The sequence below is a fragment of the Mustela erminea genome, chromosome 9 (genome assembly GCF_009829155.1).
Source record: "Mustela erminea isolate mMusErm1 chromosome 9, mMusErm1.Pri, whole genome shotgun sequence".
NCBI lineage: Eukaryota > Metazoa > Chordata > Mammalia > Carnivora > Mustelidae > Mustela > Mustela erminea.
This window is the reverse complement of record NC_045622.1, coordinates 95,965,510-95,990,100: the sequence shown is the minus strand read 5'-3', so window position 1 is coordinate 95,990,100 and position 24,591 is coordinate 95,965,510. Positions and strand designations below refer to the sequence as shown.

General features: G+C 61.7%; 4 protein-coding genes across 22 annotated transcripts in view; 2 read left to right on the top strand and 2 right to left on the bottom strand.

The window, feature by feature from the left end:
* Positions 1 to 2,226, top strand: part of AMBRA1 (autophagy and beclin 1 regulator 1) — a 178,149-nt gene extending 175,923 nt beyond the window's left edge. For all 10 annotated transcript variants that reach the window (XM_032356354.1, XM_032356353.1, XM_032356352.1 and 7 more), the window contains one exon: positions 646 to 2,226. In XM_032356354.1, the coding sequence (XP_032212245.1) occupies positions 646 to 1,142 (497 nt within the window). In that variant the 3' untranslated portion in view covers positions 1,143 to 2,226. The remainder of the gene's footprint in view (positions 1 to 645) is intronic.
* Positions 2,227 to 4,649: 2,423 nt separating this feature from the next.
* Positions 4,650 to 14,665, top strand: CHRM4 (cholinergic receptor muscarinic 4). 2 transcript variants are annotated; one of them, XM_032356469.1, is made up of 2 exons: positions 4,650 to 5,938; positions 11,930 to 14,665. In XM_032356469.1, exons 1-2 carry the CDS (start codon positions 5,704 to 5,706, stop codon positions 13,393 to 13,395), a joined length of 1,701 nt encoding a protein of 566 aa, XP_032212360.1. In that variant the 5' UTR covers positions 4,650 to 5,703; the 3' UTR covers positions 13,396 to 14,665. The 2 variants fall into 2 exon arrangements, with proteins under 2 accessions (XP_032212360.1, XP_032212361.1); XM_032356470.1 differs by lacking the exon at positions 4,650 to 5,938 and adding an exon at positions 6,611 to 6,962.
* A 44-nt stretch (positions 14,666 to 14,709) lies between these two features.
* MDK (midkine) lies at positions 14,710 to 17,856 on the bottom strand. Of its 3 annotated transcripts, none has more exons than XM_032356472.1 (5): positions 17,363 to 17,856; positions 16,311 to 16,387; positions 15,997 to 16,164; positions 15,713 to 15,874; positions 14,710 to 15,022 (listed from the first exon to the last, which is right to left on the bottom strand). In XM_032356472.1, exons 2-5 carry the CDS (start codon positions 16,384 to 16,386, stop codon positions 14,997 to 14,999), a joined length of 432 nt encoding a protein of 143 aa, XP_032212363.1. In that variant the 5' UTR covers position 16,387; positions 17,363 to 17,856; the 3' UTR covers positions 14,710 to 14,996. The 3 variants fall into 3 exon arrangements, with proteins under 3 accessions (XP_032212363.1, XP_032212364.1, XP_032212362.1); XM_032356473.1 differs by lacking the exon at positions 17,363 to 17,856 and adding an exon at positions 17,237 to 17,323; XM_032356471.1 differs by lacking the exon at positions 17,363 to 17,856 and adding an exon at positions 16,697 to 16,816 and having other exon boundaries at positions 14,711 to 15,022.
* Positions 17,857 to 18,027: 171 nt separating this feature from the next.
* Positions 18,028 to 24,591, bottom strand: part of DGKZ (diacylglycerol kinase zeta) — a 41,871-nt gene continuing 35,307 nt past the window's right edge. For 6 of the 7 annotated variants that reach the window (XM_032356465.1, XM_032356468.1, XM_032356466.1 and 3 more), the window contains exons 15-31: positions 23,953 to 24,031; positions 23,725 to 23,780; positions 23,471 to 23,533; positions 23,306 to 23,379; positions 23,107 to 23,218; positions 22,583 to 22,782; positions 22,312 to 22,412; positions 22,133 to 22,212; positions 21,975 to 22,044; positions 21,803 to 21,843; positions 21,202 to 21,341; positions 20,425 to 20,456; positions 20,169 to 20,212; positions 19,544 to 19,664; positions 19,416 to 19,449; positions 19,119 to 19,218; positions 18,028 to 18,794 (exon numbers count right to left, since the gene is read on the bottom strand). In XM_032356465.1, coding sequence (XP_032212356.1) covers positions 18,678 to 18,794; positions 19,119 to 19,218; positions 19,416 to 19,449; positions 19,544 to 19,664; positions 20,169 to 20,212; positions 20,425 to 20,456; positions 21,202 to 21,341; positions 21,803 to 21,843; positions 21,975 to 22,044; positions 22,133 to 22,212; positions 22,312 to 22,412; positions 22,583 to 22,782; positions 23,107 to 23,218; positions 23,306 to 23,379; positions 23,471 to 23,533; positions 23,725 to 23,780; positions 23,953 to 24,031 — 1,464 coding nt within the window. In that variant the 3' untranslated portion in view covers positions 18,028 to 18,677. Of the gene's footprint in view, positions 18,795 to 19,118; positions 19,219 to 19,415; positions 19,450 to 19,543; positions 19,665 to 20,168; positions 20,213 to 20,424; positions 20,457 to 21,201; positions 21,342 to 21,802; positions 21,844 to 21,974; positions 22,048 to 22,132; positions 22,213 to 22,311; positions 22,413 to 22,582; positions 22,783 to 23,106; positions 23,219 to 23,305; positions 23,380 to 23,470; positions 23,534 to 23,724; positions 23,781 to 23,952; positions 24,032 to 24,591 lie in introns of all 7 variants that reach the window. The other variant, XM_032356462.1, reaches the window with a different exon arrangement.

Below are 24,591 nucleotides of genomic sequence, written 5' to 3'. Positions count from 1 at the left end.
AGTAAATGGGAAACAGCTTGGGAAATCTGGTGGTTTGGGGAAGAGAGGAGACAGAATGCCTTCTAGGGAACAGTTAAAAATCCAGTCTTCCTTGTGAGCTTTTAGGAAGTAAACAGAACAACACCGAGGGAAGACAGCACAGCTTTGAAATGAGGCTGAGCAGACTGTTTGCCTTCAGGCCGCACTCTGCAGGGCGCCCTCTCTTTCCACAGACCAGGCAGCACGCCCTCTCTCCAGGCTGGGTCCCCCAGTTACCCGGACAGGGAGAAGGCAAACAAAGCAAGCCATCTGTGGCCACCCGGCCACCTTCATTCACGTAGTGACTAGCCTGCCACTTGTGCCGGAAGGGCTGAAGCCAAATGCCCGTTTTCTGGTCCGGCTCTGCCTCTTAACGGGCTGAGTAGCATTGGCCACCTCACGCCATCCTCCACCTCAGTTTTCCGACCAGTAGAACAGAAATGGGAATTAGGATCATTTGGGGAGTCTTGTCTAGCTTTCAAGTCTGTGACTGATTCTCCAAAGGAGTTGGACTCTCCTTTCTGCTTTTGGCGGAGAATCCCCCAGCTGCTCCTCACAGAGGCCTCCTTGCCTGTGTGGTCCTGGCCAGCTGCAAACTCCCTCTGTCCTGTGCTCCCTACCTTCCAGGCGAAGGCTCCGAGTCCGGTGCGAGCGGGGAAGACGCGCTCAGCAGGATCCAGCGGCTGATGGCGGAAGGGGGCATGACGGCCGTGGTGCAGCGTGAGCAGAGCACCACCATGGCCTCCATGGGCGGCTTCGGCAACAGCATCATCGTCAGCCACCGCATCCACCGCGGCTCCCAGACCGGCGCTGAGCCCGCCGCCACCCGCGCGTCCTCCCCCCGGCCCTCTGCCTCTCGGGGACTGCTTGCGGAGCCCGGGCAGCTGGCAGAGCGGGGCCTGAGCCCCCGGACAGCCTCCTGGGACCAGCCTAGTGCCCCAGGGCGGGAGCTGCCCCAGCCGCCCCTGCCGCCTTCCTCCCCGGTCCCCGCCCCTCTCCCCATTCCCAGCACCGAAGGACCAACCCTGCACTGCGACCTGACCAATAACAACCACCTTGCTGAAGGCGGTAGCAGCAGCAGGGGGGAGGCCGCGGGCCCCAGCAGGGAGCCACGGAACAGGTAGAGACCCATGTGTGCACTGGTGCTTCCCCTTGGAACCGCTGAGCAGAAACTGGACCTCACAGCTGACTGGGAACTGTCCACGCGGAAGAGCTGCGGGCTGCATCAGGGAACAGGAGCAAGAGGGGGGCCCCGAGTAAGGTCAGAGGCAGTGGGCTTGAGGCAGTTGAATGGGCGAGGTTTGCCTCGGGACTAGAACCTTCTGGAGGATCTGGAGCCCAGGGGAGCCATATTGCTGTGCTCCGTGTAAAGGGAGGAGAAAGTGGGTACCCTGCCATGAACCCCCTTTTCTCCCAGAAACATGGCTAAAGAGACTCACCCCTGGGCAGAGAGCCCAGAAGGGTGAACTGTCTTCCAGATCTGGGCCAAACCATCCGGGACAGTGGCCAGTGGGGCAGCTTTGCCCTGTTCCCCTGTTGCATGGGCAGAGCCACTAGGAGCCCAAGAGCAGGAGGAGCAGCCTGCCCGCCCCCCCCCCCCAGGAGCCACCTCCATCTCTGAGCCTTCCAGAGCTTCAGCCTCTCTTGATCTTACCCCACAGAGACCACAGTCGGGGCTCAGGCCAGGCTCCCCGATTCCTGAAGACAGGGACTTCTGCACTTACTGATGGGGGACAACCATGGAGTGAAGGGGGCAGCCTGCTTGCCCGATGCAGGATGGGGTCAAGGGGTGGTGGGCAGGTCCTCACTCAGGAGCTGGGGGGTGTAGGCTGGCCAGCCCCCGGGGCTTGTCCACCAGGCTCCTCTCCGCCTGCCCCCCAGCCCTCAGAGCAGCACCTGTGGGTAGCAGGATTACATGAGCCCAGGCCAAAGCCAGCCCCAGGCTGGGGGAGGGGATGAGACTCCAGGTCAGAGTGTGAGGTCTCGGTCTGTGACTTAAGGTGTTGCATGTGGAATCTTGAACTGTACGTGTAGTTTCTAGTGGAGAAATCAAGGCTCTGATTATTTTGTTTTTAGTATGAAAATGTGATTTCTTTTCTGTTTGTAACTCATCATAGAAGCATTGTGGTGGGAGGAGAGGGGATAGTCTGACTGCTAATGAGGGAAACACCAAAGATCTACATCATTAAAATGATGACACGCCCCTCACCAGGCTCCTCTCTGTTTGTTTCCATGGAGGACGGAGGAGGGGGTGGTGATTGGGGGGTTGGGGGGGAGGGGGCCACTGAACTCAGCGGGCCCGGGTTCTGTCATGCAGTTTCTGGTGCTGCTGTCCTATGTGGAGAGCCCTGTCTGTGGCCTCAGCAGAAGAAGCCAGTCAGGTATGGGCTGCCACGTGTGCGTGGTACCAGGGCTCTGCCCCGCCACCTCCTGCTTCCCCCAGGCTTGCTAAGGATTGGGGCAGCCTTAACAGTGATGGGGGTGGAGGGTAGGTAGGAATGACGGAAAGGCCCTCATCCTGATTGCTTCCTGTCCAGGACTGTGGGTCTGGAATGAAGGTGTGACTGTGACTGACCAAAAAGCTGGATCCTCGCTGGTGCCTGGAAACCACCCATCATGGGTGTCTGGCCTGGCCAGGTGGGGGCCTGGGCTGGTCTACAGGCATCCCTCTAAGATGCCACTTGCTGGCTGCTCAAGTTCCCCTTTTATTTATTTATTTGACAGATAGAGATCACAAGTAGGCAGAGAGGAGGAAGCAGGCTCCCCGCTGAGCAGAGAGCCCGATGTGGGGCTCGATCCCAGGATCCTGAGCTGAAGGCAGAGGCTTTAACCCACTGAGCCGCCCAGGTGCCCCTTAAGTTCCCTTTTATTTTATGTCCTTGGTACAGTGGCTGAACGGCCTGCTATAGCTGTGGGCCTTGGCCACTTTTGAGTTTCAAGTCACTTAGAAAGTGGGAGGAGGATACTTGCCCCAACTCTTACAGAAGTATACAAGAAAACAGCCAGCCCAGGGGGTTTGCCAGCAACAGCGATTTCTTTTCTTTTTTTTTTTTTAAGATTTGTATTTATTTATTTGATAGAGAGATCACAAGTAGGCAGAGAGGCAGGCAGAGAGAGAGGGGGAAGCAGGCTCCCCGCTGAGCAGAGAGCCCGATGCGGGGCTTGATCCCAGGACCCTGAGATCATGACCTGAGCCGAAGGCAGAGGCTTAAACCACTGAGCCACCCAGGCACCCCGCTATTTCTTTTTTTAAAGATTTTATTTATTAGAGCACGAGCATGAGTTGGGGAGGGGGCCGGAGGGGAAGGGGAGAAGCAGGTTCCCTGCCGAGCAGGGATCCCTGAGGTGGGGTTCGATCCCAGGACCCTGGGATCGTGACCTGAACCAAAGACAGATGCTCAACCGATGAACCACACAGGTGCCCAAGCAACGGCTATTTCTTGACTATCTCTTGTGTGTCCGACTCTGTCCCAGGTGCTCTGGAGCTTGTAGAATTACTCTCCCAACAGAGACAAAACCAAAAGAGTAAACAGGCAAGCAAGTAATACAGAACAATGTGTAGAACTATTACATAGTTACGAATGCTAGAATTTTCTGGAACATTATAACAATGGGTTCTGGACTAAGACACATCAGCCAGCTGTGTGACCTTGGGCAAGCCACTTGCCTTTTATCTGCTTCACTTTCCTGCCTTGTAGTAAGATGCAGAGCTTGTATTATGTAACCTCTTACAGTTACCTTGGAACTCTGTAATTTCATTCTAGGTCAGAGAGCACTGGAGTGGTTAGGGCCAGCCTTCTTTGAAGACGTGGTATTTGAATTACTCATTGAAGGGCAGAAGGATTGCCCCATTGCAGTCCCTGCCCTCTACCCACAAATCCCAACCCCCAGGGAGAGGAAGAATTCCTTGGTCTGACAGTAGGGACTATGAATTTGTTTAGTGTAAACCATGTGCCAAGGACTCAATGTGTATTATCTCTGTCCTCATCACAGAAACCCTCCAAGATGGGAACTGGTACCACCCCTCAAACCAAACAACTAACTGACCCAGGATTTGAACCCAGATGAACCCAGATGAGGACCTGACTTGCTGTTTTTTTGGAAAACGGGGTTATGAAGAGGCCTGTGGATGAGAGCATCCAACTTTGGTCCTGCCAGCCTTGCCTCTATCCTGTCTGGCCAATGAAGAGCCCAGCAGCTACCTGTCAAAACTTTATCTCCACATCAACCCCTTTCCTTCTTTAGAAAGCCCTTGCCTGGTGGATAGAAGCTCCCTACCAGGGACGCCTGGGTGGCTCAGTTGGTTAAGCCGATGCCTTCAGCTTGGGGTCATGATCCCAGCGTCCTGGGATCAAGTTCCACATCTGGCTCTTTGCTCCGCAGGGAGCCTGCTTCTCCCTCTACCTCTGCCTGCTACTCTGTCTGCCCATGCTCGCTTGCTCGCTCTCTCTGACAAATGAATCTTAAAAAAAAAAAAAAAAAAAAAGTTGGGGCGCCTGAGTGGCTCAGTGGGTTAAGCCTCTTGCCTTCGGCTCAGGTCATGATCCCAGGTGCTGGAATCGAGTCCCGCATCGGGCTCCCTGCTCAGCCAGGAGCCTGCTTCCTCCTCTCTGCCTGACTCTCTGCCTACTTGTGATCTCTGTCTGTCAAATAAATAAAATCTTAAAATAAATAAATAAATAAAAGAAGCTCCTTACCAGTAGTAGAGCCTCTGGGCCCCTTGCTTGTTATAACAAGGTTGTGGGGTCAGCAGGACAGAGCTTGGCGGAGATGAGGAGTTCGGTTCAGAGGAGTTCTATACACCCAAGTAGTCAGTGAACCCAGCTGAGTCAAAGGCAGAGGGCAAAGACAAAACCAGATCCCCTGGTTCCCAACTCTGCTCTCCATAGTTCACTGTTGGGTTTGGGATTGGAGGGGTCAACCCTACCTACCCCATGGTAAGGATTTCAGGGAAACGAGCAACTTTGCCTGACTGATTCTGGAAGAACTCAAGGCAGTGGTTGGAGACATTTCTAATTTCTGTGGCCCCCATTCCTTGGCCTGGCTTGTTTACCCTGTTTGACTTTATAAGTATCTGGCCTCCCCTGTATCCTCATTACACACACACACACACACATAGACACACACACAGACACACACACACACACACACACACCCCATAGTTTCACCTTCCTAGGAGCACCCTCGTCTCCTAGACCCTAAGGAGAGAGATGGCAAAGTGGAACAAGGGCAGGACTATCATCTGATTGTCATATGAACCATCTGAGCCCGTTTCCTCATCTGTGAAGTGGGGGCAAGAACAACAGCTTCTTTCGTCCTTGGTTATGAGGCTCATGGAAGACCAGATCATTCGCATTCAGCGTGGAGAATACACCAAAAGCCCTGCAGCTCCGGCTCTTCCCCCAGTTCCCACCCCTTCTCTGACAGCTCCTGCCGCCTCCCCTCTACTGCCTTACCCTCCTCCACTGCCCCCCTCACAGCCCCCCGCCTCCCCCCGTCCTTGGGGGAGGGTGGAGAGGCGGGACCTGAGTTGTTTTTCCAAGAGAAGGAATCCGCGGTCTTAAGGTTAATCGGGTGTTTGTGCTCAAAGAGTTCGGGGTAACAGGCATCAGGGCCTGGGCGTGGGGTGGGGGTGGGGAGGAACTAGTCGGACCCCGGCTGGCCCCAGGAAAGGTCGTGTCAGAAATGTGGGTGCCCTGTATTGCGGTGCGGAGCCTACAAGGTCAGGGTAGAGGTGGAGCTCTCCGAGGTGCTGAAGTCACCGGACTCGTTCGCGGGCGCCCCAGTCGCGGACTCCCGGGCCCTCCCCTTCCGCTCCGCACAAGCAAGGTCCCAAGTCTCCAGGCCTCGACCCATGCGATTCCCGGAAACCTCAAGACACCACTCGCCCTCTGGGGTCTCGCTCCGGGCTCCGCCCCAGGTGACCTTGGGCACTCAGCTCTCCCTCACAGGCATCGGTGAACTTGCCCTCCAGGCCGCGGTTGCCTGGGCGGCGCGTCCCATCCTGGGGCCGAAGAGGGGATGCGCACCCCTTCCCCGGCCTGAAGTTCGGGAGCCGGGAGCCGGGCGGCGGTGGTCGGGGGCCGGGCAAGTGTTGTGTGCGATGGGCGGGCTCCTCCCTCCCTGGCGGACTGTTGCCTGTCTTCTCTCTCCAGCTCCTTCCCAGGCCCCGACGGCGCCCCTCCTCTCTGGCAGCCCGGCGGCCGACAAGCGGCCCTGAGGCTGGAAGCTGCCGGCCCTCAGCTCTCTGCCCCGACGGAACCGTGACGGCTGAGCCGACCCCACCCACCCGTAACCTCTTGTTGGGGTCAAACACTCGCTCCTCCGAGGTCCCACTGTGAGTGGGGCCCCGTAGGGAGGGAGGTCCAGGCGGGGCGCGAGACCACCTCCAGGTCCCGGGTGCTTGGTCAGAGCGGAGGCGGAGAGCGGAGCCAGACGGGGCTGCCAGCTCCCTCCCCAGCCCGCGAGGGGGCGCCGCGTCCCCATGACAACGCGGACACCCCACCCCCCCCCCCGCCCCAGCCTCCCCGGAGGGCAGCGCCCCCCTGCTAAGCAGTACTGCCAGCCGGGGGTGGTCCCCCCACAGTGGCCGAGCGGGGAGCTTGCCGGCCGGCTCTAGTGAGGGGCGCTCGTAGCTGGGGTCCCCGACGCCCCGGGTGGTGCCCCCCGCGCGTCTCAGTTGGGTGGCCGGCCCGGGGCGGGCGGCGCGGCCCCACTAGGATTGGCTGCTTCCCCGTGACATCACGCGGCTCGGGGAAAAGTGCGAGCGTGAGCGCGAGTCGAAGCCACAGCGCCGGGAGCTGCGGGCGGAGCAGGGGCCGCCCCTCGGCACCCCGTCCCCGCCCCCGGCCCGCGGCCCGGCCGCGCGCCCCGCCCGCTGGCCCGCGGGCCGCCGCTGGTCCCGCCGTCTGTCAGGTGCGAGGGGACCGGGGCGGAGGTGTCTGGTAAGTGACTACGCGGCGGCGCGGGGGCAGGGGGACTCGATTGGGGGAGAAGGACGTGGGGGCTCCCGGACCCTCTGAGGCTCCCTGGAGACTGGTCCCACTGGGACGGGGCCCCAGGCCCTTTTGGGGACGACCGCGGTGCTTGGAGCTGCACAGAGCCGGGGTGAGGGGCCCCGCGGGAAGAAAGACCCGGAGTCTCGGAAGCTTCTCCAGGTGCGCCTCTGGGAAGGAATGGACATTCAGGAGGTCGGGGGAGGGGTACCCGCCCACAGCCCTCAAGGCGCCAGGGGCAGCCGTCGGGGGCGGGACCCTGCACTCCAGTCCTCCCACGGGCAGCTCTGGAGGGCGCCAGGATCCGGAGCCCTAAGGAGCCTTTTTCCCGCCCGTCTCCCCACCCCCAACCCCCGGCGCTGCCAGCCCACTCCGGTCCATGAAGTCCTCCATCCGCGACCTTGAACCCCGACGGAGATACCCCTACCCTCCCCTGGCGCCCCTCCCCCACTCTAGGACTACCCCCTGCTGTTGCCCAGGCTCTGAGCCCGGGATAGCCGGAGCCAAGCCCCGGGCCCAGTGGCGGAAGTGTCAGGCGCAGTGTCCCCGGCGAATTCCCTGAGCCCCTTTTCCCTCCTGTGAACTCTTGAGTCTTTCTCCCGCCCCAGGGACGGATCCAGGGGCACAGCCTTTCTGGAACCTTAAAGTGAATGCCTAAGAACCAAGGACCCACACCCCAACCCCCTCCCCACGGCGTCCAGAGCACGCGCTCCCTTCTCGTCCGGAAAAGGGGGGGCTCCAGAACCCGGGAAAGCACGGTGCCCACGCCCAGAGGCTGCAGGAACTGCGTGCTAGGGGGTTGGGGGGAGGGCGGGGCACCGGAGAGCCAGGGCCCCATTGACCAGGAAGGGGACCTGGAGGAGCCTCCAGAAGAGCCCAATAATAACTCCCAGCCCGGTCCTCGAGGTCCGCCCAGGCCCAGAGCTCGAGAAACCGGGAGCCCACTCTAGCCGCTGGGGCCAGATGGTGCCTCTCCGGCGGGGTGCAGGGTTAGAAGTGTGGGAAGGAATGAATCTTACACTCAACTGACCTAAGCCCCGGCTGGGCCTCCCCGTTTTGGGGGTGCTGCCGGTATATTCCCACAGGCAGACTGGGCACCCTTTGACCATAATCCTCCTGAGCACGCTTTGCTGAGCCTGGTGTCCTGGAAGGCCAGTGGGGCGACTCCAGCAGAGGCCCCTCGACAGAAGTCAGTCCCAGGCTGGGACACCACGCCACAGCGTTGGGGACCCATACACCACTGGGCGCTGGCTGAGACGATGCCCAAGGTCAGGAGGCCCGTCGCAGCCCAGATTGTAGTCTAGCCGCGACCCCTTCCCACCCACGAGCGGGGCACAGGCACGATTCAGACTCTGGCTCTAGACTGGATCTTCTCTGTGCTCAGACAGCGGAAGTCTGAACTGAGGTCTCCTGGCAGGGCCGTTTGAACCCGGGCAGGTCACCTACTGTGGGCTCTGCGTTTGCTCTTGTGCACAAACTCCCAGGTATAGGCATACCCAAATCGTGTGCATTCCCCAGACCACAGCACCCCGGGCCCGCGCACGCATGCACAAGCACGTGTCCACATGGCACGGGCCTGCTCACGCGCACAGGGCCCACTGGTATCCAGGCGTGGCCGAGCGCGCACACACGCACATGCAGACAGCTACTCGCTTCTACTCGCGCTCCCCAGTAATCACACACAAACAGAACTCGCACTCGCCTTCCCGCCCACACATTGCTCGGCGGGGCCGGGTGGAAGCCCGGCGCCCTTAACTTTCCCACCACTGAACCCGCGCGGAGACGAGGGCAGCTCGCGGGCAGGGCCTGGCAAAGGGGTGGAGTTGGGGGATGCGGGCACGTCCTACCCTTGGGAGGCCCTGCCCTGGAGCCTCCTCTGTGTTCTCGGTCGCACTGGAGTTGGGGGCGGCGGCGAAGAGCCGCCGCCCGCCGGGAGTCAGGAGCCGGCACCCAGGGCTCGACATTGCCATCTAGCGGTGTGCACAGCCCTGGGCAGCGGTTGCTCGACTCCCGGATCTCCGGCGGGCCTGGATGGCAGAGAGAGGCCCCAGAGAGGGTTGCTGTCAGAATGTGTGCTGGGCAGGTGGGGTGCGGGGGGGGGGGGGCGAGGGGTTCAGAAAGATGCTGGGGCGGGAGTCGGCAAGGCACCATGCTTCACCCTTTCTGCCGCTGGCAGCTTCCCCTAGCGGACCCAGAGGGGAACTAAACCACCTGTCATCTTCTCAGAGACAAGATGTCTGTCCCCCATGGAGATAAGAGGTCTCTTCTCTTCTGGGAAAGCTAAGTGGAGGAACCGGCAGGGAGTGGGAAGGGACCCTTAGTTCTTTGGTTTTGAGCAGTGGACAGCAGAGGCAGGAAATCCACCTGAGACAGGTTGGGGTTGAGAAGGTGGCTCCTGGGTTCTAATTGAGCCCTTCCCCCTTACACACGGGAGGACTTTGGGCAAGTTAATTAACATTATCCTCATCTGTAGGAAGATAGTTACCTCAGTGAGATGGGGATACTAATAGTACCGGCCTTATCAGGAATCTGTAGGGATTAAACCAGGTAATCTGCTGAAAAAGCTCAGAAGGATTCCTGACTCCTAGTTAACACTCAATAAACCAGGGCTCCTATGTTTTTCCTATTGGGGACTTCTGGCCCCATTCCCATCTCGCTGGCCCGTGTCCTGGCCCCGGGAGGCTGAGATGGGGCTTTCCTTGGAGCTGGCGGGCAGATCCATCCTGCCCACCCTGCACCGGCTTGCACCTGCCTGGCGAGGGCCAGCCCTCCCTGCTAGGTGCTTCTGCCCTACCAACTCAGAGGGAGACACCCGAAACTCTCCAAGATGAAATGCGGCTGTCAGAGACCCCAGAGAGGCTGGTTTTTAGCCTTTGTCCTTGACTCATGTGTGACCTTGGAAATGGCAACACCCCTCTTTGAGCCTCTCCTCCTGAGAACCAAGGATTTGGACAGGCGAATGTGAACTGCCAGGCCAGGAGGAAGGGTCTGGGTCTGCAGGGGCGAATGAGAGGGGTTGAGGCCAGGCGTGGGGCAGGGGTGGGTCACCCTGGTCCTTGCCTCTAGCCTCTGGCGCATTTTCTTGCGGCAGATGGAAAGTTCAGTTGCTGGTCCCCATAGCTGCTTGGGAGGGGTCTGGGACCGGGTCCTTTCTATTTTGCAAACGAGAAAAAGAGGGGTGGGAAGGGGAGGTGGCTGGTCTAGAGCCAGGACCCTGCTGGCCTTGGAGCCTGGGCTGCTGGGTGAGTGCTCCTTCCTCCACACTGGCTGCCTCGCCCTCTCTCTTCCTCTCTGTCACACACAGACGTTGTGTATACGACAGCGCGCGGGGCTGGCGGGGCTGCGACGGGGCCCGTGTGCGTGTGTAATGGTGCGTGTGTTGGCGGGTGTGAAGGAGGCTGGGCTGAACGGCTGCCCTGGCATAGCGCACTGGGCGTGGGCCTCCCTCACGTGTATGGGAGAGGAAGGCAGGGAGAGATGAGGAGGGACCTGGGTGGGAGGGGGGTACAGGCTCAGGGGAGGGGCCATGTGCTTGGGGGGCCCTACCGGGATGTTCTCCATGTGTACTGGCGGGCCAGGGGGTGCCCTCGGGGTGGCCACAGGCTCCCCTGCAGCATCGCCCCTTCCCTCTGGGACACTTTGAGGCCCCTTTGTGTCCCCGGTTGGGCCGAGAGCTGGTGCCGGCCCCTTGGAAGCCCTGTGTGACTTTCCTTGGCTGACAGGCCCTCACGGCTTCTGACTCCTCCTGGTCCTCCCTCAGCCCCTTGCTGTGGATGGTCCCTACCACCCCTGCACTGAGTGCCCCCCCCACACCCTGGGGCTGGGAGGGGGAGCTCGGGGAGGGGAGGCTGTGTTGGCATGTACCTTTCTGGGCCCTCTACATGGCACTCTCCTCGTCCTCGGTGGTTCCCCACTCCAGGCCACCCCGGTCATCCCCGGAGCCTTCCCTGAGGTGGCCTCACCGGCTCTTGTGGCTCTTCAGGTCTCCCTCTGCCAGAATCCTTAGGGTTCTGGGGCAGCAGCAGGATGTCAAGGACTTGTGGAACTTTGGGCGGGTTATTTAGTATCTCTGTGCCTCAGTTTCCTCACCTGGAAGTAGTGAAAAATAAAGGTTTCTACTTCACAGATGTGTCGTGAGGAAGACGTTAGTTAATGTTGGTAGAAAGTAAAGTGCCCAACAATTAGTAGATGAGAAGTCTTAACTGCTAATATATATTCTTGCCTGTGTCCCCAGTGCCATCTAGGAGGATGGAGGACAGGTCCCCCAGGATGTTTGATCACAAAATGACTGAGGAGGTGAATGAACGCTCCTGACCAGAGCTACATGCTGACGTCTGGGACCACTGAAGACCCTCCCCATTGCTTCTCTGGGGCCTGCACACACTGGCCTTCTCTCTGTGCCCCATATGTGCCCCAGGGCCTTTGCTCTGGCTATTGCCCCGACTAAGCCACCTCCGTGACTCTTCACATGACTGCCTCCTTGCCATTATCCAGATCCCCTCCTTGGAGAGGCCTTCACTGATCACCCAACAAGGAAGCATCCCTGTCTGTCCTCTGACTCACCCACTATATACCATTTGCCCTCTTGTTTTCCTTCCAGGTTTTTTTCTTTTTCTTTCTTTTTTTCTTTTTTTTTTCTTTTTTTTTTTTGTGGTTTGCACGTTCGTCTGCCCCAATCAGACTGGAAGCTCAGTGAGGGTGGGGATCTTGTGTGTCTCGATCACTTCTGTAACTCCTGCACCCAGGACGGCAACTGCACACAGTAGGCGCTTAATATGTGATGAATGGGTGAAGAAACGAGCCAGTGATGGGCGGAGTTCTCCAAGGCCCCACAGGACGATGTTCCTCTGTCACCTCGCGTTACCTCTCTAAACCCCTTCAGCAGCTCACCCTTTCCTCTCTCCCTCCTCCTCCAGACACTGCCTGGCTGCCCCGGCTAACCAAAATGGCGAACATCACACCAGTCAATGGCAGCTCGGGCAACCAGTCTGTGCGCTTGGTCACGTCCACGCATAACCGCTACGAGACCGTGGAAATGGTATTCATCGCCACGGTGACGGGCTCGTTGAGCCTGGTGACTGTCGTGGGCAACATCCTGGTGATGCTCTCTATCAAGGTCAACAGGCAGCTGCAGACAGTCAACAACTACTTCCTCTTCAGCCTGGCGTGTGCCGACCTCATCATCGGCGCTTTCTCCATGAACCTCTACACCGTGTACATCATCAAGGGCTACTGGCCTCTGGGCGCCGTGGTCTGTGACCTGTGGCTGGCCCTGGACTATGTGGTGAGCAACGCTTCGGTCATGAACCTCCTCATCATCAGCTTTGACCGCTACTTCTGCGTCACCAAACCCCTCACCTATCCAGCCCGGCGCACCACCAAGATGGCAGGCCTCATGATCGCCGCCGCCTGGGTCTTGTCCTTCGTGCTCTGGGCACCCGCTATCTTGTTCTGGCAGTTCGTGGTGGGCAAGAGGACGGTGCCAGACAACCAATGCTTCATCCAGTTCCTGTCCAACCCAGCGGTGACTTTCGGCACTGCCATTGCTGCCTTCTACCTGCCAGTGGTCATCATGACGGTGCTCTACATCCACATCTCCCTGGCCAGTCGCAGCCGAGTCCACAAGCACCGGCCCGAAGGCCCCAAGGAGAAGAAGGCCAAGACCCTGGCCTTCCTCAAGAGCCCTCTGATGAAGCAGAGCCTCCAGAAGGCCCCGCCGGGGGACGCGGGCCCCGAGGAGCTGCGCAACGGGAAGCTGGAGGAGGCCCCTCCCCCGGCCCTGCCGCCCCCACCGCGCCCCATGGCCGACAAGGACACTTCCAATGAGTCCAGCTCAGGCAGCGCCACACACAACACCAAGGAACGGCCCCCCACAGAGCTGTCCACTGCAGAGGCTACCACGCCGGCCGTGCCCGCCCCTCCCCTCCAACCGCGGGCCCTCAACCCCGCCTCCAAATGGTCCAAGATCCAGATTGTGACGAAGCAGACTGGCAATGAGTGTGTGACAGCCATCGAGATCGTCCCGGCCACGCCCGCGGGCATGCGTCCGGCGGCCAACGTGGCCCGCAAGTTCGCCAGCATTGCCCGCAACCAGGTGCGCAAGAAGCGCCAGATGGCGGCCCGGGAGCGCAAGGTGACTCGGACCATCTTCGCCATCCTGCTGGCCTTCATCCTCACCTGGACGCCATACAATGTTATGGTCCTGGTGAACACCTTCTGCCACAGCTGCATCCCCGAAACGGTGTGGTCCATCGGCTACTGGCTTTGCTACGTCAACAGCACCATCAACCCCGCCTGCTATGCCCTCTGCAACGCCACCTTTAAAAAGACCTTCCGGCACCTGCTGCTGTGCCAGTATAGGAACATCGGCACAGCCAGGTAGGCGGGCAGAGGCGCCACAGGAGGTGCTGGTGGTTGCGTGTGTGCGCTGAGCCGCGGGGGTGGTCATGGGGGGGGTGGTCCCTCCCGTGGTGGTCGCGGAGAGGTCTGGAAATCTGGAAGCGTCTCTCCGCCTTCCTGTTCACTGAAGAGAACTGAGGTCCCCGAGAGCCCTATGAGGCTCAGGAAGCAGCTGTGGCGGGATGCGGACAGACCAGATCTCCACTCAGCACAGGCAGGAGGCTCAGCCCCAGAAGCATCTGGAGCAAGACTGCCCCGCCCCCCCCCTCTGTTGGCCCGCCTCAGGTTGCTGGGAGTCACTGGGCTTCTGGGACACCTGGCCCACTGTGACCAACCCGGCGGCTGGGAGAATGGACATCTGGGGGGAGCAGAAGCCGGGGATCCCTGTGGGAGGAGCAGGGGAGCTGATGCTGGGGAAAGGAGGCTTGGGAAGGGAGTGGAGGGGTAGGGTCCCTCCATTCTGCTGTAGTTGGTGCTTTCTCCCTGCCGCACCCTGCATGTAGGCCCAGCCCCTCCTCCCAGGTCCCATTCCAGGGGCAGAGCGCTCCTCGCTGCAGCTACTCGGCCAGGTGCTGGTTGGGTGGGCGGGTGGGCGGGCTAGCTGGAGGCCAGGCCCTTCTGGGCTCTCAAGCACCCCCCTCTCCCCTCTCAATCCCTCCCCCATCCCAGCTGTCCTGGTCATGGTCAGGATGGGGCAGCTAGGTCAGCATCTCACGCTCAGGAGTGGAGGTCTGGCTTTCTGCGGTCCCGTGCTGAGCAGAGGCCCCCCGTTTCTGAAGAGCACCCCCCCAGCAGGCTTCTGCAGCATGTGAGGGAGGCCTGGGTTGCCGGGGAGAATGGGGGCCAACTTGACCCACACAGGGTTCAGGCAAGCAGCTCCCAGCTCCTCTCTCCCAATGGATAGAACCTTCTATTGGTAGTGGGCTGTACCAAAAGACCTTTGGTTGAGAGTGGCTGAGATGAGGAGTGTCCGTTCTAGGGAGACTTCTGGCTTCCCAGCTCCAGTGTGCCCCCCCACCCCGAAAGACCAGACTGAAAGGCTCAGGGGACTGGATGGGGCACCCTCTCAGGAGTCAGTCAGGGCCCTGAAAGCAATTTTTCATAACCTTTCTGCTTTTTCCATGAGCTCTGGGGAGCACTCACCGCCAAGCCCCCCAGCCCCCTGAGAGCCACATCCCTACCGCCTTCCCGTTCCTTCCCAAGTTTCTGCCCCAACAAATTACCACAGCAAACTCCCTGGGTTGGGGCTTTTATATATTAAATGAAAAGCTTTTATTGGGAAAAAAACAAAACGAAACAAAAACACGACTGTTTATTTATTTCTCAGTAATGGCATCTTTGTGGGGAAGAACAAAAGGGGGTACCGGGAATCACATCCCTCTGGGGCAGGAGGCTCAAGCTGTCCACAATCCCCTGTCCCTCCCCATCTGGGACACTTGGGGGTGGGGGCAGAGGACTGAAAGGGAAGAAGCAGGGTATGATTGATAAAGCTAATGAGTAGACAAAAGGCACTGGTAGGTTAGATCTTGGGCCTGTGGGAGGGAGGGCACCGGCCCTGGGCTCCGCGGCATCCAGACCTGGCTGCTAGTCCTTTCCCTTCCCTTTCTTGGCTGTAAAACAAGAAATAGCGTGTTATCAGAGTCACCTGAAGTTCAGGTGACCTGGTAGAGACCCCCAGGATATATATTAGGGAGAAAATTCTGCCCCCTAGTGGCTGCAGATCAGCGGACCGGGTCGCTGGAGGGAGAGCGCAGCCATATTGATGCCACACGGACTTGGGACACTTTCATCTGGGCTCGGGAAATCTTCAAGTTCTTGGTCCCAGGGGCCCTCAGCCTCCACCTCCTCACCTAACAAGGTGGGCTAATTCACCTCTGCCGTGATGGCCTCTCTAGACTGCTGTGAATTGGCAATGAGCTAGGGGGTGGTGGGAGTTGGGACTGGGAAGTTCTGATACTAGAAAGGACCCAAGCTGACCAAATGTTTCTTCTGGCTGGAGAGGTGACAAAGCCAAGCCCTTCTGGGACAACTCCCTGACTCCCAAGCAAAATGCTCCAACAAAACCGAACGAGTTTGTACTTCCACTCCGGCCAGAAGGATTTGATAATCCTTGAGCACCTTCTGTGGCTCACCCTCAGTACCTGCCCATCTAAGGCATCTCTACGGACAGGAAGAGCATAGGGCAGAGGTGTCAAGAAGTCACCCGCCACAGTCCAGAACTTTAGGTTTAACCATTCCCTCTCACTGGTTGTGGAGGGCTCGGGCAATGACCACCCCCAACCTCCAACCAGTTCCCTGACCTTTGGCCTTGGCTTTGGTCTTGGGGGTGCAGGGCTTGGTCACGCGGATGGTCTCCTGGCACTGGGCATTATACCGCGCCTTCTTCAGGGTGCCTTGGCGGGCTTTGGTGCCCGTGCCCCCATCACACGCCCCCCAGCTCTCAAACTTGTACTTGCAGTCCGCTGGAGGGAGAGCGCCCTGGGTCAGATCTGGGGGCCCAGTGGTGGCCACAAACCTGCCCAGGTTTCAGTGAGGCTGCCCCCACCCCACCCCCAGCCCTCCCTCCGCCTGCGCCCCACCTCACCTCCAAACTCCTTCTTCCAGTTGCAAGGCACCCTGCACCGGGTACGCTGAGTCTGGGCCCCACAGGTGCCCTCGCGGAAGCCCACGCCGCAATCTTTGCTGCTGGGGGTGCAGGGCCCCCAGGCCCACTCCGCGCACTCGGTCCCCGGGCCGCCCTTCTTCACTTTGTCTAAGACGCACGGGGAACGGGGCTCAGACTCACTCGGGGACCGCTTCCTGGGGTCCCGGCCTCGGAATGCCGGCGGCCAGGCCCGAGGCTGCCGGCCTCACCCGCCGGTCTCCAGCCCTCCTCCAGTCCCCCACACCCCGTATCACCTTTCTTTTTGGCCACCGCGGAGGCGAGCGCCAACAGGGTGAGGAGGGCGAGGAGGAGGAAGCCTCGGTGATGCATCCTGCGGGGAGATGTCGGGTCAGCGTCCCCCGGCCGCCCCCTTCCCCACGGGGGCGCCGCACGCGCGCACCTCCCACCCCCGGCCCCACTCTCCAGGCCCACGGGCCGCGGCGGCGGCGGGAGGGCTCTGGGGTCGGCCCCTGGCCGCTAGCCGGGGCGCACAGCCCAAAGTGTCTCGCTGGGGGCGGCCTGGAGTTCAGGACGCAGCTCGGACCGCCACCCCGCCCCCGGGGCCCGAGGCTGGCCGGGGCCTAGCTGGCGAAGGGCCCAGGCCGCCGCTGCAAGTCCGCCGGGGCCCCCGCGCGCTCACTCGCTCGCTGCCCGCGGTGCTACGCTCCCTCCCGCGCCGGGCCAGTCCCGCTCCGGCCGCCGCGGCCCCTTTTGTCTCCAGAACCGGTCTGAGCCGGTCACATGGGCCCCCGCCCCCTTCCCGCCCCCCACCCCCACCGAGGAAGGACCCGCCCCGCCCCCTCCCCTCAAACCCGCACCGCCCCCCGACCCCGGCGTCCCCGCCTCCGCTCCCGCCCCGCGCCCCCCGGCGCTTCTACCCCGGCTTCCCGCCGCGGGTCTCCGCAACTCCGGTTCGCTCCGCCCGGGCCGTCCACGTTCAGACGGCGGGCTCTGCCTGCCCCCGATTTTCCGAGCCCGGGATCTCCCGGCCCCAGGCCCCTGTCCTGCCCAGGCTCCCCGGGGCCCTGCCCCAGCCCCAGCTTTCCGCCGCCGACTCTGCCCCCTTCCTCTGGGGCCGTTCTCTTTCCCCGATGGACGCCCGCCCTTCTTCCCGTGGAGGGAAGCCCGAGCGGATGGGGACTCGGGAGGGAGCTCGGAGCTCCGGGGGTGTCACGGGTACCGGCGCTCCCGGGGTCTGTCTGCGTTCCAGCCTGTGCGAGGCTCCGTCCCCGGATGACTGTTTAACCCCGTCGAGGACCGGCTCTCTGCTCCCCCTTAGGTGCCGCGGACAGAGCGCCAGCCCCACCTCGGGTCGCTTCACCAAGTGTGCAGGGAGCCGCTCCGCTGAGTGTTCGGGGAGCCTGGGACGGGGAGCCCCAGAGAAAGCGCTCGGGTTCGGGGACGCGGACCGCGCCGCGCCCTTCAGGAGCGCAGGTTTTCGGGGGCGGGAGCTGGGGGAAGTTGGGGGAGGAGGAGCCCTCAGGCCCGGAATTGGTGAGGCTTGGGAGCTGACATGACAAGAGCCGTCTGAGAAGTTCCAGACCCAGCCAAGGCGGCGGCTGCAGATGCCCACTCCTTCCAATCCTGGGACCTGGGGTATCACCTCACCCGATCCCCTAAACAGCAAAAGCAACCGAGGCCTGGGGGAGGGGGCTTGCCCAGGGCCACAGGGCAAGTGGGCCGAAGAATCCAGGCCTCGCCCCCCGCCCCACCTCTCTTTCACTTTCATTGTTGTCGTCCCTGCGGGAAGCGGGAAGCGAGAGGAAATCAGCTCCTCCCCCGGCCCCGCCGAGCCGCGCAGCCAGGCAGAGGTCAGGTCCGGGGCAGGCCCTGAGACCCCACCCCCAAACGCGAACCAGGAACGCCCCCCTCCACCCACACAAGAAAGAGTCTGGGTCCGGGGTGTCCAGCCTCCCCACCACCAGACCCCGCTGCTTCTGGAAGACCTCCTCCGCAAGTAAAGAAGAGCAGAAAGGAAAAAAATCCTCTTTACTGAGTCACACCCAGCTGTAAACATGTCACCACGAGAGCCCCCACTCCAACCCCCAGGCCACACAGTCGGCGGTGATTAAATGACTGGGTACACGGGGAGGGTCTCTGGGGGTGGGCACCAAGCGGGGCAGCGGGCGCAAACGCGGCAGGTTCTGCGCTTCCAGGAGGAAGCTCCCGGGGAGGGTGGGATGGGGCAGGAGAGGGGCCCAGGCTGCCAGGCTCAGTCAGAGCCCTCACCAACCGGGTGGCTTAGGAACCCTCTTCCCGAAGGCTCCCTGATAGGGTCCCCGGCCCCGCTGCCCTCCCCCTGTAGCCCAAGGCCCAGGGAGGGCACCCGTGGTGGGGAGGGTGAGGGCCGCCCTGAAGTGGTCCAGCCCCAGCCCCCTCAAAGGCCTGCTCCGTCCAGTGCAGTCTCCTGTTCCCCTGTCAGCCCGGGGTCAGGTTGAGGCCTCAGGCCACAGGTGAGATCCCCCAACTCCTCAGAGTCCAGCCCTAGGCCTGGGCAGCTCCTCAGGGGGCAGCACGGGGCTCCTTCCCTGGGGCACGGGTCCCCCCGTGGTCATCCGACTGGAATGTGGCAGTGAGGGGGCGATGGGGGGCTCCCCCTCTGGTGGCCGCGGGTCTCGCGGCTACACAGCCGTCTCCTGGTCCTCCCGCTGGACCATCTGGTAGTGCTGCCGGTTCTCCAGGTAGGCGGCCAGCTCCGTGTCCTGGGCCTTCTCCGCCCGCTGCCGGGGAGTGTCACCCTGGGGCAGGGGGCGGGGGGGGGGCAGCAGGCATCACTTCTGGGGCCTCGGGAGATGGCCGGGACCTCCCATCCAGGTGGCCAGTGAGGAGAGGAAATGCTTCAAAGGACAGGCAGTCATGGGCCCTCCATCCCCCCCGCCCCCCCACCTCCACCCCCTCCCCCTGCACCGTGGGCTCAGGTTTCTCAGAATCCAGACGGTGTTGGTTAAAGAACAGCTTCCAGTCCTAAAAGGCAGCCCTTCTCCATGGCTCCTGCTCACAAGGGCAGGAGCTGGGGACAGGGCTGCCCTGTGCCCAGGTGGATGCCCTGCGTGGCTGCTCACCTGCTGGTCCGTCTTCATGAGGGAGGCCCCCGCCTCCACGATGTAGTGGCAGATGGTGCGCTGGCCCAGGGCTGCCGCCTGGTGCAGACAGGTCTCCCCGCTGTGGAAACAGTCTGGCTGTGGACCCCCGTCCTGTCCTCGGGGTCCTCTTGTCTGCCTCCACTGGGCGATCAGAGAAGGGCGCTTGGGGCTGAGGGGCAAGGGATGGTGCCTGGCAGGGTTTCTAGGCTCTGACCAGCTGAGTGGGAGGGGCTGGAAGACGGGGCAGTTTCCGGTCTGGCATACCCAGATACTCACTTCTCCTCCACAGCGTCAAGGATCTCTGGGGGTGCTGGAGGAGAGGGGACAGGGCAGTCAGAGAAGACTGGCAGCCTCCCCTCCTCCCGCCTTGGCCCTAGCCCAGGCCCCCTGGTGGCCCAGCTCACCGTGGTCCAGCAGGTAGCGGACCACATCCTTGCTGCCCGTGCTGACGGCATGATGCAGGAGCGTTCGACTCTGCTCATCCCGGTGCATAAGGTCGCCCCCAGCTCGGTGCAGCTCCTGGAGCTGAGGGCAGGGGACAGAGCAGGGCTGGGGCTCCTCAGGGCCACTTTCCTGCCAGCCACAGAAATGTCCCCCAGTGCACAAAGGTCGTAGGCCTGACACTAGGGCGCTCACACACATCAACCCTCGGGGTGGGGGGGGGTCTTTCTGGAGGGCAGGGGAGAGACCCTGGGCTTCTGGACTCCTCAGGAGGACGGACCCTCAAGCTCCGGGGCCGGTGGATCCCCTAAGACTCGCTCCTTCCTGAATACTGGGGAAAGGCAGACTGTGCTAAGCCTCTATGAAGGGACACTGTGAGGGAGACGGGGGCAAGGCGGAATGCGGCAATCACCACGGAGACCCTGTGGAGGGGCATCCAATCACAGATGACAGCTCCTTGACAGACTAACTTGGCCCCACCCAGAGGCCCTGACCTCCCTGGGTGCGACCTCCCAGCTGCGGCTGCAGAGCCATGGGGCCATGGAGCCACGGGGCCACGGGGCAGAGAAGCCCAGCCCTGGCTAGTACCTTACAGAAGTTGTTCCTCTTGGCAGCCTCAATCAGCTCCTCACCTGCACAGAACACCTGCCGTCACACTCGGGGGCTGCAGACCCGACCCTGCGTGGGTGCACAGATGTGCCCGCCCCACGTGTGGGTCTGCCTGGGGCGCCCACGCTAGGCTGGGGGTGGGGTGACCCCAGGGCCCTGGCGGGCTGTGGCTGCAGCAGGCTGTGTGTGTGGGCTCCACCCCCACCCCGGACCAGGGAGAAGGGCTAGGCCTCACCTTTAGGGGGCGCCGTATCCCCTGGCAGTGACCTGCAAGCAGAGCAGGATGAGATGGGACCCAGAGACCGTTGTCACCCCCCCACCAGGGGGTGCCCTGTGTTCTGTCAAGTTTATTGAGTGCCCCCTACAGAGCAGGCCCTGTGCCAGGAGCCAGCCACACAGCAGAGAACACGACACACGGAGAGCTTGCTCTCACGGAGCTTACATTCTAGTGAGGGAGACACACAAGTCAACACATAAATCCGGCCTTCTCAGAGCAGGAAGGGCTATGAAGAGCACAAGACACTGGGGTGGTATGATCTCACAAGCAACGTCAGCTGGGGTTCCTGGGGAGACTTCTCTGGGGAGGGAACCCCCAAGCTGAGGCCTGAGTGGAGCAGGGAGCTTGGCGAGAAATGGGGGACCTTTCCGAGGTGGCAAGAAAAGGGCAGGGGCCAGCACCCTGGAGGCCACAAAGGGCCAGGAAGAGCACGGCACCGGGCAGTGGGGAAGGACGTGAGGTTGGAGGCTCCAGCCCAGGCTGCCGTGCTCGGATGCTGGGGGACAGCACACAGGACTCGCAGAAGAGAGATCAGAGGGGGAGCCCAGGTCTCCAGCCAGCGCAGCTTTGGGAAGGTTTGGTTCTCTGCCAGTGACTCCATCAGGGAAGGTCTGTAGGGACCCAGCAGCTAGCAGGACACCGGACACATGTCTGGTGCCGAAGGCAGGATGTCAGGAGGTACCGGCTTGTAGGTGGGGTTTCGAGCCAGGGGGCTGGAGGAGACGCAGGACTCACCGGAGTGTGGGTGAGCAGGGGGAGGTGGGGAGGGGGGAAGTGGGGGTTGGGAGGTCAGGCCGGGCCGATGCCCCCAGCAGCTCAGGGTCCAAGATATAAATCTCGTCCTGTGCGATCTCCGTCACATAGTTGAGGTGTTCCTGTGGGTGGGGAGGTCAGGGGCCGAGAGTCAGGACCTCCCAGGGTAGCCGATGCGGGCAGTGCAGACGCAGCCAGGCCGGAAAGGCCTCCGCCAGGAGCAGAGATAGCCGCAGGTGGAAGCTGGGTGAGGGGACCCTGCCAGTCTCTTTTCCCCTTGCCTTCCCAGCTCCTTCCCATGCTAAGCCTCTGCCTGGGTCACCTAGCACCTGGCCAGAAGTGCCTCCACCTCTGGAGCTCACTGGGTGGCCCCTGTGCTCCAAAGCCCATGCCCCCACCCAGCCAGACTTTTCTGGGCATGCCAGCTCCCTGTGCCTGTGGGCAGCGTGACTATATCCTATGTGCGGGTGGGAGCAGGTGTGCGGGCTCCATCCAGCAGGACAACAAGTGGACCCGTCTGTGAGGCTGCGGGCCAGAGGTAGAGATGCCCCTGGGCTGGCCTGAACGACCGCAAGCTGCTCACCTGGGCCCGGTCGATCCTGTAGAAGCGGCTGGCAGTGGTGGCTGTGAGGAAGCAGAGAGCTGTCTGAGGTGGGAGGAGGCCCTTATCCAGGCCTCGAGAGTCTGCTACCCCACCAGGAGCCCTTTGGGAGAGGGCAGGACACAACCCAGGACTGCCAGGAGCTGGCACTCACCGTCTAGGAAGCACCACTTGGGGGACAGTTTCTGGCAGGTAGGGGACTTGGCTCCAGCACCTTCGGGCTCCTGCCGAGAGAAGCCAAGGCCAGGAGTTGGCAGAGAATAGAAACTAGGGCGGGTGGGCCCACGCCGGGCCAGCTCCCGACCCCCTCACCTGCTGGAGCCTCTCGATGTGGGCACGGCAGAGCTCCAGGTCGCTGTCTCCAGGGACCACCACAGTGCCCAACGGCACGGCTGGGGGACAGAGCAGGCCGTCAGCAGCTGGCTGTTCCCCCTCAGCCCCCTGCCCCGCCCTCAGGGCCCTCAGTGGCTCCTTGCCCGCCTGCCACTCACAGGCCTCCTTGAGCTGTTCCTTGTCGTAATGCAGGGCCTCGTAGTCGTGCATGCTGACTCTGCTCACCTGGACCCGCAGCTGCTCGGGCACGGGCTGCTGGCTGGGGCGTGGGCGGCAAGAGGGCACTCGGGAAGGGTCCTCAGCTGGGCGCCGCACCCAGGGGCCCCGCCCCACCTCCCCGAGGCACAGCGACGCGGAGGCCCCTGTCCAGCTGGGGAAACCGCAGCTCGAGAGAGGGGCAGAGTGGCGGTGGCCAGGAGGGGAACGTACTCGCTGTGCAGGGGGGCGGCGCTCCGTCGCTTGGCCTTCTGCACCATGGTGGCCTGGTTACGCAGGGCGATGCGAATGCGTGAGGCTGCGAGCTTGCAGGGCTCACCGTCCACCTGCACCGGGATGGCCTTGGACGTGGTGAGCACCACCTCACGGCACTGTGTCAGCCGCTCGCCGTGCCCGCCCACCTGCAGCGCCGCCTGTGGGTGCAGAAGGCTCAGGTCAGGAACCGGGGCAGGGTTAGTGGGGCCCCGGGCTCCATTCCCTGCAAGGATGCTCCAGCCAGGGAACACAGTGACAGTAGCCCCCCAGAAAGTCTCCCCCCAGAGACGGGAGGGGAGAGAGAGACCCTGGTCAGAGAAAGAGGGGGAGACGTCAGCTTGAGAGATGAGAATGAATTCTCCCATCTTGGCTGGTGAAGGGAAGTTTCGTGGTCCCCCCACCTTTCCATCTTGGGCCAGTGTTCCTGGTCACTGTGGGGACAGAGCCAGGGCTCCAGGCAAGTCCCATGTTGGCCCACTCACCAGGGATGTCATGGTAAAGCCAATGACCTCGAGGTAGCCATCGTCGTGCCGCTGGGGCTCAAATTCGTGGTGCTCCCCAGGGTGGCCCCAGGGCATGGTGCCTGCACAGTACCTGGAGGGGACGGCAACACAAGGACCCTCAGAGGACAGTTGTGCAGGTTGGACACATCGGGGTGCACACAGAGCCTCCCCTCCTTACCTGGGGATGTTCAGGAAAACGATGCACTGGGGTTTTAGGTCGTGAATCTTGGGGGTCAGGTCAGTCCCGTCACACTGCAGGCAGGAACAGGGAGCGGGTGTGGGATGTGTACCGGTACCGAGGCGGCCTCCCTCCCCGCCAGGCCCGCCAGCCTGGCCCACTTACCACCACTCGGATATGCTTGGCCAAGTCCTTAGAGCTGCCCATCAGGAAGTCAGAGAAGGCTGTCTGTGGGAGACAGAGGGCGTCACCATCTGGTGACAGGGACTTTCTCTCACCATTGCCGACAGGGGCCCGTGGGCCGGCAGACACCCGTATGCAGGGTGTACAGGCGGCAGAACAGTGGGCATGGGGAGGGAGTGGGAGTGGCCGGGGGGGGGGAGGGGAGGGTGCCTGTTGCCAGCTGACCCCAGACTCACCCCGGCATAGAACATCTTATTCCGAAAGCGGCTGTTGAATTTCTCTGGGTTGGCCTCTGGGTGGCGACAAGAAATAGGGGACAGTCAGACTGACCTGCTGGGGCTTCCCAGGCTGGGGTAGGATAGAGGGCTGGGAACTGCCCGGGGGCAAGTTCTGACCCTCTCGGGAACCTCCTGTATGCCCCCCTCTCCAGCCTCCTGATGCCATCCCAGCAAGTGGTTGCCCACCTCGAGACTCATGAAACTCCAGGGTGACGTGGGCATCAAAGCCCAGGCTGAAGTAATTGTTGAAGACATCCAGGGGCAGCTGGAAAAAGGTCAAGGGCCCAGCATGAGGGCTGGACCTCACAGCTACCTCCTTGCTCTGGCTTGCTCAGGGCCAGGGGCCACCAGGCTGGCTCGGTCCATGCAGTTCTGGAAGCTTTTCCCAGTTAACAGCTCTTCCCTCTAGCCTGCAGCCTGCCTCAGGGTCTGCCCTCTCAGCTCCCAGCATCCATGGGGCTCCTTCAAGTGCCCAGTATACAAAACACCTGGGGCCCTGCGGGCACTCTCTTCCCTGGCTTTCCAACCACCCCCCAACACTTCTTCCCAAAGTGCCATATTCTGGAGGAGCTCCATGAGGACGAGGACTTTGTTTTCTCGGTGCTTAACATGGTGCCTGGCATGTGGTGGATATTCAGGAACTATTTGCCCAGTAGCTGAATAATGGCTAGCTTGCGGAGGTACCGCTGTTACCATTGCCCAGGAGAGGATGAAAGTCTAGGGGAATGAAGAGATTTGTCCAAAGCCCCAGAACCGGCAAGTAGGGGAGAACGCTTACCCTGCTGCCCCCACAGCGGCCGCCCCCACACTGGCCCTGGCCAGCCT